Source organism: Bufo gargarizans, chromosome 6 (genome assembly GCF_014858855.1).
Source record: "Bufo gargarizans isolate SCDJY-AF-19 chromosome 6, ASM1485885v1, whole genome shotgun sequence".
Classification (NCBI taxonomy): Eukaryota; Metazoa; Chordata; class Amphibia; order Anura; family Bufonidae; genus Bufo; species Bufo gargarizans.
Genome location: NC_058085.1, coordinates 389,234,821 through 389,247,667, shown reverse-complemented (window position 1 = coordinate 389,247,667; position 12,847 = coordinate 389,234,821). Strand labels below are relative to the sequence as shown.

The window sequence follows — 12,847 nt, the reverse complement described above, 5'->3', positions numbered from 1 at the left end:
GGCATTGTCCGACTGGACCCGAACAGGGCGACCCTGAAGCAACGAAGTCCAGTGTCGGAGCGAGAAGAGGATGGCCCTCAGCTCCAGAACATTGATCGGCAGTCTGGACTCCGACGGAGACCAAGTGCCCTGGACGGACCGAGGAGGAAACACTCCCCCCCAACCCCGCAGACTGGCATCGGTGGTAATCACCAGCCAAGTCATTGGCAGGAAAGACTTCCCCTGAAGAGGGGTCCGCAGCCACCAGAGGAGAGAGGAACGAACCTGGGGGGAAAGGGGAAAATGCCGATCCAGACTCTCCTGGGACTTGTCCCAAGCGGACAGAATGGCCGTCTGAAAGGTGCGGGAGTGGTACTGCGCGTAAGGAATCGCCTCGAAGCAGGACACCATCTGACCCAGGACCCGCATGCTGAACCGGAAAGAAGGACGGCGGTGGGACAGAAGGCTCCGAACCGACCGATGGAGGAGCAGGCGCTTCTCCAACGGAAGTCGAACCACCGCTGAATCGGTATCCAGCAGCATCCCCAGAAAGACCAACTGCCGGGAAGGAACAAGAGAGGATTTGGGTAGGTTGATAACCCAACCGAACCGGCGCAAGGTCTGCAGCGAGAGATCCACGCTGGCTGAAGTCAGTGACAGAGAAGGCGCCTTGATTAGGAGGTCGTCTAGATATGGAAGCAGAAAAACTCCCCTGGAACGAAGTAAGGCGAGGACCGGGGCCAGGACCTTCGTGAAAACACGAGGGGCCGTCGCCAGCCCGAAGGGAAGGGCAACGAACTGGTAGTGTTCGGACCCCACTGCAAAACGCAGAAAGCACTGATGACACCGTGCGATTGGAATGTGAAGGTAGGCGTCTTGGATGTCGATGGAGGCCAGGAACTCCCCCTGTTCCAGAGAGGCCACCACCGACCTGAGAGACTCCATCCGGAAACGCTGAAGACGAAGGAAGCGGTTCAGCCGTTTTAGATCCAGAATGGGTCGCACCGAACCCTCCTTCTTGGGGACCACAAAAAGGTTCGAATAGAACCCCTTGAACCTGTCTCCCATAGGAACCGGGGTGATGACTCCTTTGTCTAGAAGAGTCTGAACGGCAGCAAAGAAATCGGCCGCCCCTCGGGAATCCCGGGGAACCCGAGAGCGAAAGAACCGAACTGGGGGAAGGGACGCAAGCTCGAGTTTGTACCCGGAAGACACAACCTCGAGAGCCCAGGCGTCGGAGACGTGCGCCTGCCAGAAGTCCCTGAACAGGAGGAGACGTCCCCCCACCCGGGTGGGTGGGGGCGCACCTTCAGGCGGGGGGCTGCTTGGTCGCGGGAGCGCGAGCAGGTTGAGATTTGCGCCAGGAGGGCTGGGTCCGAAAAAAGGGTTTCTTACGCCTGTCCTGGACAGGGTTAGCGGACGGACCAGAGGCGGAGCGAGGAGCGGAAGCCCTACGAGAAGACCTGAAACGGGAGAAGGTGGGACGACCACGAGTGGAGCTCCTAGCCTTGGATTGGGGAAGATGGGTACTCTTCCCCCCCGTGGCTTCCGAGATGATTTCATCCAAACGGGTTCCGAACAAACGAGCACCAGAGAAAGGAAGGCTAGTAAGAGACCGCTTTGACGCGGCGTCCGCCGACCAAACCTTCAACCAAAGCTCCCTCCTAGCCGACACGGCCAGAGCAGACGAACGGGCAATAAGAGCCCCTGCATCCAGGGATGCTTCACATACAAATTTTCCAGCCTGAACGATAAGTTGAGCCAGGGCACGGAGGTCTTGAATAGGGACGTCAGATTCAAGCTCCAGATCCAGCTGAGATGCCCATTCTGAAACCGCTTTACCCGACCAAGCGGAAGCAAAGACTGGCCTAAGCGCGGATCCGGAGGCCGAAAAGATACCCTTTGTAAGGGCCTCTATACGGCGATCTTCAGTGGATTGTAAGGAAGAACCATCTGCGATGGGAATAGCCGTGCTCTTGGACAAACGGGCCACAGGGGGGTCGACCTTAGGAGGAGACGCCCAGTTTGTGACGCAATCCGCCGGAAACGGATAACAAACATCTAACTTTTTTGGCGGGGTAAACCGTGCATCAGGACGGGCCCAGGCCTTAGAAACCACTGACGAAAAGTCAGCATGGAGGGGAAAAACCGCAGAAGCCTGCTTCTGGCGAAAAAAGGAAACACTGGTTTTCTCAGGATCAGGAGGATCATCGCGAATTTTAAAGGTATCACGGATACTGTTTATAAGGTGGCCCACAGCGGAAGCCAGCTTTGAAGGCAGCGCCGAATCCATATCCCAATCGGAATCAACCAGCTCCCCTTCAGAGGGCAAATCCTGCAAGGAGGAAGGGCCCGACTGAGAACGCACCCTTGGGGGGGATACCGAAGCATCCGAGGATGACCGGTGATCCGCCCTAGACCGCTTCTGGGATTGGCGGGCTCTAGAGGAATCGCCTGCAGAGAGAGACTCAGACGGGTCGGCCAGGACAGCGGACCCGGAGGGCCCAGCAGGGGAATCATCCGGCTGCGACAAGGGCAACACATCTGCAAGTCGGCCCACAACGCTAGTGAGACTAACCACAGCCTGGGAGAGGGATCTAGCCCAGTCAGGGGGATCCAAGAGGCCAGGGGGTGACACAACAGATGGCGGACCCTGCGATGGGTCTTTGCAAAGCGAGCAATGCGGGTCAGACTGCCCTTGAGGAAAGGGCGCCTTACATGCGGTGCAGGTATGATACCAAGGTCCCACCGGCACTAAGGGGTCAGACATGTTGGTAGGAGCAAAGAAAAAAACCCGAGTCCAGGCCAGGGGGCTACAGTGAGGAAGGGTCAACAGTCCTACCAGGTCACAGAAGGAAGCTGAACGGCAGCAGCAGAAGAACGGCGGTGTGCAATCAGAGCAATGGTCCGTCCTGCAGTGAGCTCCCAGAAGCACGCAGGCACGAGAGTGGGCGGGACTAAAGAGGCGCGGGAAGAAAGGCGTCCGGCCCCTGAATGAAGACCAAGCCAGCGCTGGGCCGGTCCGAAACTCCGCCCCCCACCGAAAACATAATCGCGCGCGCGCGCGATTCAAATCCCGCGCTTATTTCTCAGGATCAGGACCATTACAGGTCTCCCCAATGGCCCCCGCCGCAGCGGAAGCGAGGTAGGAAGCCCAAAGAGGAGGACCGGGTGTCGGCGTCCTGCCATGCAACGGCACAGCGGTCGCATACCCGGCCGCCCTCAAACAAGTCTCCCCCATGAGCGCCGCTCAGCTCTCCTGGGACTTGTCCCAGACTGTACAAAACAGGGCGCCAGGCCGCCGAATCGCGCCAACAGAACGTTATGCAACGAGGCCATCAGTAAAGGGGAGCCGTGAACCGGAGAGGAGAGGGGAGGGAGGGAGGGGGAGGGGGGCGGAACGGCTGCACTAGCCACCTCACCTGCGACGTCTTCACCCTCTAGTCCATCCAGCTGGGACGCCCCTTCAGCCACTGGCACAGAGTGATAGTAGCTGGAGAGGGGCTTGCAGGTGGGCGACCCAGTGCTGGCGGGATGCAGGGGAGCATGAGCTGCCCTGGTCCTCCTTTTCTTCTGTGGGGGAGGCAGCAGGGCGGATAACCGGCCCTGGTGCAGCTCAACCCCGGGAAAACAGAGAAGTCTACTGCGACTCTGTTGTCCCTGTGGAAAAATCCAAGTGAAAAAAAGTAAAATAAAAAATTAAAAACTCTAAAATCTTCACAAGACAACTCTGCAGTGCAGAGAGTGTCTTGCCTCCTTGACACTAAGCAAAAAACTGGAAGTCTCTCTCTCCAGGCTGAGGGTATAGCTGCTGGAGGAGGGGCTTAACAGTCTTTTACTTAGTGTCACGCCTCCTATGGAGATAAGCTATACCCAAGAGTTCCTGTGTCCCCCAAGGAATTGGGCGAGAAAGCAATCATTTCACCCAGGAGGCGGCTTACCGGGCTGAGGACCTTGGGAGGATCATCAGACTTCTCTGGAGGCAGGGACATGCTTCCTTCTGGATCCAGGATGCGTCCGATTCTGAACTCAAGACTTGAACTTCCGGGTCACGTGGTACGCGGCTGCTCGCTATGCCGATGTGCATTCCACAAGCCGCGCCCACATGACCAGTTCCTGCGAGACTCCGCCCCTCCAGGAGAGACGCAATGCCGGCATACCTTCATCCCATAGACCCTGCAGGAGCGTAATTGCCCAGGGCTGCTTGCAGCACAGGACTTAGGCCAAAGCAGACGGAGGGAGCAGTCTCTTGTCCCGGATGCCGCCGCTCTGCATCAGCCATCCTGAACATAGCCAGGGACAACTTACCAAAGGCTGAGCGGTATCTAAGCAGGAGGTAACACCTGCTTGTCTCCACTTCATCCCAAGAGACAGGAAACAACTGCAGAAGGTAAAGGGGAGGAGGCTTTTAAATCTGTTCTCCATGTTGTTTCCTGTCCCTGGGAGGCGGGGTACCCTCCTGTTTAGTGCCGTTGGGGAGGCATATGGAAAAATGCTGCAGTTTCACTGCTGATTCCATTCATTACCATGCAAAGAGTGAAATCCTCAATGAAGTCCACATGTAATACAAGTGGATTTTGTTGTGGAATTTCATGTAGATTTACTTATTGAAAAATGACTCCCATTGGGTGAATTCATCCTTAAGGTAACAGTCACGGGGGCCAATTTTTCCACACCAGAATTTCCATGATTACGCAACAGAAATTCCACTCCTGGTTTGCCACAGATTTCATTCTCTGCATTGCAAAGTGTGAAATCTGTGGAGTAAACAGCATCATAAACTGACATCAGGGGGCGGACTGGGAACTTAAAGTGGGCCGGGGGGGGGGGGGGGGGCAAAAAACTAAATGTGGCCCCATGTTGTAAGCGGGTCAAAATTGAAAGAAGTTAGGGCCAACAATACAATATTGAGGGACAAAATACCGCCCCAGCAGTGTCAAATACCGCAGTGCATCACAAAATAATTTCTAAGCAGAACAAAAGACCTCCCTAGAAGCTGCCCTTCGGTGTTGGTCAGCTCCAGCTAGCACGTTTTGTCCTTTCAGTGTCCTCAGGATGGCAATAAAGTTTAATTCAGGAGTGAAGAGGAAACCTGCAGCTGCTAGCCAAGTGCATAAGTATTGGGGCTCCGAGCTTTAATTAACTCTTGAGAGCATCAGATCATTACTTGACTGGTTGGCCACTTGCAGGAGCAGAATCTGCAAAAATAAAAGTTCATTATCATGAGCAGTGGGAATATGAACTTTCATTCTGCTCCTGCAAGTGCCCACTGGTCTAAGTTTCAGCTGTACTGGTCTCCTGCTTGGATGCTACAGCATTCACAACAGGCAAGAGGCTGTGAAGCAGTTTAGGGCAGAGAGCACTCCTCAGTGACGCTCCACTACCTGGGCACTTGCATGGGCAGAATCTGGAAGAGTAAAGCTGTGTATTAACACTACTCCTGATAATATAAGCTCCAGAAAAGGTATGTCTGCCCAGCTTTTCCCAACTGCCAACCTAGTGCTGGTAGCAGTTTAGTATGTTCAAAGATTTTTCCTTTTAGGGATCAGGGGACGTCAGTTCACCATGCAATGTCTGAAGCTGTAATCCTGAAAGTGCAGAAGATGTAGCACTAAGCAAGAATGTGCATGGTGTGTCAGAGAAGCTATAAGATCTAGGCTTCTTTTCCCTAAATTGCGGATTGTAAAAGTTAGTAATGTCACAGCAAAATCTCTCCACAATATACAGCATGCTAGCACTCGTTTTTGTGAATGTCCAGCTCTCAACTTCCCTTTAGAGGTTAGATTATTTCCTTATATCTTTAGAGCTCAGAGCTGTTATTTTATCACAGCATGCAGACATATGACAACACAGTACGCTGTGAGCTCCCCCTAGTGGCAGCTGCAGGCAGAAAGAATTATATGATTTAACTTTAAAGGGAACATGTCACCAGGATTTTGGCCATAGAGCTGGGGACATGAACTGCTAGATGGCCGCTAGCACATCTGCAATACCCAGTCCCCATAGTTCTCTGTGCTTTTATGGTGTTAAAAAAAAGTTTTGATCATAGGCGCTCCAGCTCTGTGACGTCAGCCAGCAAGGAGGAGATTCGGAGGACGCGGGGCGGTGCTGGGCTCATTTCCGCTGGACTCATCTCCGGATACAGGACTCATATCAGGTCATTTGCATATGGAGCAAAATGTTTTTTTAACACAATAAAAGCGCAGAGCGCTATGGGACCTGGGTACTGCAGATGTGCTAGCGGCCATCTAGCAGCCCATGTCCCCAGAATTATGGCCAAAATCCTGGTGACAGGTTCCCTTTAAGGTTTATATAGGAGAATTGTAGCTCTGCCCAATATAAAGAAAAATGAAGAAATTATTAGCAGAGAATATTTAATAGATTCAGATAAAAAGAACTGAGCTGGAGGTATTCACGTCAAAGAGAAAAGGAAAAAAAAAAAAAAAAAAAAAAAAAAAACTCCTGTTTTGTAACTAAACATCTTTTACATACTCTATGATATACTATATAGAAGGATAAAAAATTGACTCTAGTGCCGCCGACCCCATAAGTCCATGTTTGACCCGTAATGGAGCCTTAAAGGGTTATTCTGGTTACAAGTTATCACCGATCACTGGTAACTGGGACCGGACCTTCCATCAATCACGAGAATGGTGGTCCCCTGCCATAGGTGTCTTTAACGAGACCATTTACTTCTGGGGGAAATCTAATTTGGGTACTTGTAATAGAGAGTGCTGTCTGTAAGACCTTCCTATGCTTGCTCGGTCCCCACAAGGACAACCAAGACCTTCCATAGAAATACTGTACTAAACATTATTAAAAGTTAGCCACAAACTTCAGCCATATGGTGATGGTTTTCTGCAGAAATGAGTGTCTGTAGTTAGCTGTTAAAGCAGTATCCTCCTGCCTCCAGGAACACAGCAGTGGAATGGATGTGGCAGCCGGGTGTTAATGCAAGGATCCATTGAAGAAGACGTCCCATAGTGATCAAGGTTTATTCAGCACAACAAACGGCACAGTCTTATTGAACCACATGAAATCGTGTCCCTTGAAAACAAAGAGCAAAGGAGCAGAGGGGAGGAACTTCTGCCAACGCTCTTAAGTTCCCCTCACTGCTCCTCCTCACAGCAGTGATGAAGATGTCCCTTTCATGCTCTGGAACTATCACCGCTCAAGTCAACCTCAAACCATAACTGTCTGTCCATGGGCAGAACGCGCATACACAGGGCACCAGACCAGGCAGACGATTGCACACAGTCCATACAGCGCTGTGGAGATGATGGGTGTGATGCTCTCATGATCTCCTGGCATTCTTCTTTTTCTTCCCGCTCAGGGCTCCTTTCTGTGCTGCTTTTACCAGACCTTTAAACTGACCCTGCATCTTTGCCTTTTTCCTGCAGGAGACAAAAAAAAGTCAATGATCATTAACCCTTTACTTCAGGCATCCTCAAACTGCGGCCCTCCAGCTGTTGTAAAACTACAACTCCCACAATGCCCTGTAGGCTGTTTGGGCATGCTGGGAGTTGTAGTTTTGCAACAGCTGGAGGGCCGCAGTTTGAGGATGCCTGCTTTACTCTCTTTATGTATATAAGAAGCATCGTAAACGAGTGTTATTCCATTCAGTTGTAATAATCTGGACTTGTAGTTCTGCAACAGTTGGTGTGAAGAGATCTCCAAGTCCAGATTATTACAACTGAATGGAATAACACTCGTTTACGATGCTTCTTATATACATAAAGAGAGTAAAGCAGGCATCCTCAAACTGCGGCCCTCCAGCTGTTGCAAAACTACAACACCCAGCATGCTATGACAGCCACAGCACAGCCTGCTGGAAGTTGTAGGTCTGTGGATAACTGGTATAGTTCATTAAGGGTTGCATTTTGGTTTATCCACTGCTTCCAACCCTACTCAGATATCATGTTACATAGGCTTTACTGGGTCATACACTGGCATTGTGAATAGCATGAATGTCGAGAAATACAGGTGAAACTCGAAAAATTAGAATATCGTGCAAAAGTTCATTTATTTCAGTAATGCAACTTAAAATTAGAATATTGCAAAAAGGTTCAATATTCTAGGCTCCAAGTGTCACCCTCTAGTCAGCTAATTAATCCATACCCCCTGAGCAAAGGGGACCTGAGATTGTGACTTTGGGGTTTCAGAAGCTGTAAGCCATAATCATCCAAATTATAGCAAATAAAGGCTTGAAATATCTCGCTTTGCATGTAAGGAGTCTCATGTGTTAGTTTCACCTTTTAAGTTGCATTACTGAAATAAATGAACTTTGCACGATATTCTAATTTTTCGAGTTTCACCTGTACATAAAGTCACAGCAGCCTGGCTTCTAAGGGGCGATCCGATGCACAATACTGGTATACAATATGGTCATTGCCCTTTAAAGGTAACGCGTGTCTCACCTGCGGTTGAGCTTGGACTTGTTCAGGGGTATGTAGGCGTAAGGGTCGTGTTTGCCTTTCTGTTTTATGTCACCTTTTCCTTTCTGGAAAGAGAAAAAAAAATAAAAAAAACAGCCAAAGTGAGAACTACTACCCTCAACATAGACAGTGCAATCAACAGCAAACCACAAATTATACTGAGCCACGAGGGGCATTCATAAAGGGCCCGTGGACAGTATTCAGGACAGAACTATGAAGATATAGACTATATTATTCCCTGGGGGGAGGGGGCAATGCATCTAGGGAAGAATACCTCCATGATATGGAATGTGATAGAGCATGGCAATCCCCTCCTCACCAGGGAATTCTGCTGGAAAAACTTATAAAACTAGAGGTTGAATATAAGCCTATACATTTAGATAGCTGCTGCATTATGGAAGTTACCTTCGACTTGTAGGCTCTTCCGAACTCAGGCTTTTTGGAAAGAGGTCTGTGTATTCCCATACCACCAGCTGTTGAGAAGAGGAAACAAGAATTTATCATCATGGCTGATGCGGAATACAATGACATGACAGAGCGGGTACGCGACATGAAAGGAGCTGTAATCCCCTGCTTATAGGTAAATTATCTGTATCTACCAGACCATAAAGCTGTAATATAATGAAGGTCAGGCCAAGCGAGTTAAATCCCAGGGGAAAAGTCTTCCGCATGATGTGTGCTATCAATGCACAGGATTAAACACAGCATGAAATTCACTATTTCCTACAGTAAATGTATCCTAGCGCCTACGCTGACAAATCTTCCACATAACTGACAAGGAACATAGATCTGAATGGAGCTCCCGGGGGGAGAACTTCACCAGTAACAGTTGTAAGCAATAAACATGGACAACGGTCTATACAATGGTCGTCTCAAAACAATAAAAAGTTGCAAAAACTACAACGTCCAACATTTTACCTGCATTGAAACAGATTGTTGTTACTGCTGTATGTAGTTAGACTGGATTGAATTGCCCCCAGTCCTTAGCTGTGAGAAGTATCAGGGCAAGTAGAGGCTCTGGGTGTAAACAGGAACGTTCACATTGAAATGGATAAGTGTCTGACTGATGGTGATAAAATGGGACCCTAACCCGCAAGTGTGCATGCTCGCCCGCCACTCCATATATACAGGAGGAAGTAGGATCCTGTTCTTGTGAAAGCCAAGAGCCCCAGTGGTTGGACCCTATCAGAAGCCTATCCCCCATACGGTGGATAGGAAATACATTTAAAATCTGGTACAGACCCTTTAAATTCTTGTGTGACGTGAAATCCAATCTACTATTCCCCGTTATCAGTCGGTTCAGTAGGATTTCCCTATGGAATGACAAAGCCCTTGATGGCGACTATCTCACATGTCATTAGTCCTGAGGACATACATGCGTGTCATGGATTACCAGCAGCCATCTTTAGGTCGGTTTACCTTTATACTGTGCCGTCTTCTCTGCAGTTTCGCCATCTTCATCATTATCTTCCCGGAATCTCTTCTTCTGCGCTTTTTTCTGTGGACACCGATAAGAAATAGGTCATCAAGTATTCCAAAGAAAGCGGGAACAGAGTCGAGATAAAGGCAGCAGGTCATTAATCCGTTTCACAAACAAACATCCTTCTTAACGCTACGTCTGTACTGGAAGCGACCCGCTGCCCTATACCATGTGCTAGGATACCGGTGATGTTGCATCCTTAGAGGGGTTGTGTTGCATTTTTGAAAAAAAGTATCCCCTAACCAAAGGGTAGGCGTTTGATCCACGCAGACTGACTGCTGGGACCCCCACCAATCATGAGATCGGGGATACCCCCTGTATGAATGAGACGAGAGAGAGTGCACACGCTCTGTGAAACTACGAAGAGAAGCTCGGTACAGTATTAGGCTACTTTCACACTTGCGCTTGATCGGATCCGTTCTGAACGGATCCGATCATATTAATGCAGACGGAGGCTCCGTTCAGTACGGATCCGTCTGCATTAATAACTTAGAAAAATTTCTAAGTGCGCAAGTAGCCTGAGCGGATCCGTTCAGACTTTCAATGTAAAGTCAATGGGGGACGGATCCGCTTGAAGATTGAGCCATATGGTGTCATCTTCAAGCGGATCCGTTCCCATTGACTTACATTGTAAGTCTGGACGGATCCGCACGCCTCCGCACGGCCAGGCGGACAGCTGAACGCTGCAGCGTTCAGCTGTCCGCCTGGCCGTGCGGAGCGGAGGCTGAACGCCGCCAGACTGATGCAGTCTGAGCGGACCCGCTCCATTCAGACTGCATCAGGGCTGGACGGAGGCGTTCGGGTCCGCTCGTGAGCTCCTTCAAACGGAGCTCACGAGCGGACCGACGAACGCAAGTGTGAAAGTAGCCTTAGGCAATGTCAGGCGGTGCCATAGAGATGAAGTGAGTGTGCACGCTCGGCCATCGCTCCAATCATACAGGGGCACGCAGGACTCCCATTCTTGTGACCAGGGTCCCTGCAGCCGGACACTTATCGCCTATCCTTTGGATACGAGATACTATATAAACTTGGCACAAGCCTAGACGCGACATGTTACTGGAGACTGTGTTCCCACATATCGTGAGTACAACCGCATCTAATGCACAGACGTATTTCTAGTTGGCCTGATCTGAGCACATCCAGATGTAACGTAATGGCGACATTATATGAGAACGTGGTTGTGGATCTCACCGCTAGTAGAGTTACCTAATCGATACCTGCACATTACTGTTCAATAAATGGTAAGTGACTGTGTGCCAAAACTTACAGTTCGAAGCCCAACTTCTTCCATGAGATCTGCCATCTCCTCATCCACGCCTGTCAATCAAGACCACAAATAGTTTAAAAAAAAAGCCTCGGCCATAAAGATTACAGATGTACAACAAGAGTCTGAAGTATCAATGCCATATTATGTTAAGTGCTTCCCCCCCCCCATGACCCAGCAGTACATATGATTTGAGAAAATTAGAATCTTCCTTAACCACCTCCCGACCGCTGTACGCGTATATGCGTCCGGGAGGTGGTTGCTTTATTCCTCCTGGACGCATATACGCGTCTTCTCGCGAGACGCGAGATTTCCTGTGAACGCGCGCGCTCACAGGAACGGAAGGTAAGCGAGTGGATCTCCAGCCTGCCAGCGGCGATCGTTCGCTGGCAGGCTGGAGATCCGAATTTTTTAACCCCTAACAGGTATATTAGACGCTGTTTTCATAACAGCGTCTAATATACCTCCTACCTGGTCCTCTGGTGGTCCCTTTTGTTAGGATCGACCACCAGAGGACTCAGGTAGGTCAGTACAGTCCCACCAAACACCACACTACACTACACCCCCCCCCCGTCACTTATTAACCCCTTATAAACCCCTGATCACCCATGATCACCCCATATAAACTCCCTGATCACCCCTCTGTCATTGATCACCCCCCTGTTAGGCTCCGTTCAGACGTCCGTATGATTTTTACGGATCCACGGATACATGGATCGGATCCGCAAAAAGCATACGGACGTCTGAATGGAGCCTTACAGGGGGGTGATCAATGACAGGCGGGTGATCACCCATATACACTCCCTGATCACCCCCTGTCATTGATCACCCCCCTGTCATTGATCACCCCCCTGTAAGGCTCCATTCAGACGTCCGCATGATTTTTACGGATCCGATCCATGTATCCATGGATCCGTAAAAATCATGCGGACGTCTGAATGGAGCCTTACAGGGGGGGTGATCAGTGACAGGGGGGTGATCACCCTGATTACCCTGATCACCCCCTGTCATTGATAACCCCCCTGTAAGGCTCCATTCAGACGTCCGCATGCGTTCTGTGGATCCGATCCATGTATCCATGGATCCGTAAAAAATCATGCGGATGTCTGAATGGAGCCTTACAGGGGGGGTGATCAGTGACAGGGGGGTGATCACCCTGATCATCCCCTGTCATTGATAACCCCCCTGTAAGGCTCCATTCAGACGTCCGCATGCGTTTTGTGGATCCGAACCATGTATCCGTGGATCCGTAAAAAATCATGCGGATGTCTGAATGGAGCCTTACAGGGGGGGTGATCAGTGACAGGGGGGTGATCACCCTGATTACCCTGATCACCCCCTGTCATTGATAACCCCCCTGTAAGGCTCCATTCAGACGTCCGCATGCGTTCTGTGGATCCGATCCATGTATCCATGGATCCGTAAAAAATCATGCGGATGTCTGAATGGAGCCTTACAGGGGGGGTGATCAGTGACAGGGGGGTGATCAGGGAGCCTATATGGGTGATCACCCCCCTGTCATTGATCACCCCCCTGTCATTGATCACCCCCCTGTCATTGATCACCCCCCCCCCCCCTGGTAAGGCTCCATTCAGACATTTTTTTTGGCACAAGTTAGCGGAAATTTTTTGTTTGTTTTTGTTTTTTCTTACTAAGTCTCATATTCCACTAACTTGTGTCAAAAAATAA

The 12,847-nt window shown here is 50.1% G+C and overlaps 1 protein-coding gene across 2 annotated transcripts in view; it reads right to left on the bottom strand.

Annotated features, from left to right (window-relative positions):
• Positions 1–6,958: 6,958 nt before the first annotated feature.
• The window catches only part of LOC122940158 (RRP12-like protein), a 54,521-nt gene continuing 48,632 nt past the window's right edge, over positions 6,959–12,847 (bottom strand). For both annotated transcript variants that reach the window (XM_044296565.1, XM_044296566.1), the window contains exons 30-34: positions 11,162–11,211; positions 9,834–9,912; positions 8,820–8,887; positions 8,397–8,479; positions 6,959–7,373 (exon numbers count right to left, since the gene is read on the bottom strand). In XM_044296565.1, coding sequence (XP_044152500.1) covers positions 7,274–7,373; positions 8,397–8,479; positions 8,820–8,887; positions 9,834–9,912; positions 11,162–11,211 — 380 coding nt within the window. In that variant the 3' untranslated portion in view covers positions 6,959–7,273. The remainder of the gene's footprint in view (positions 7,374–8,396; positions 8,480–8,819; positions 8,888–9,833; positions 9,913–11,161; positions 11,212–12,847) is intronic.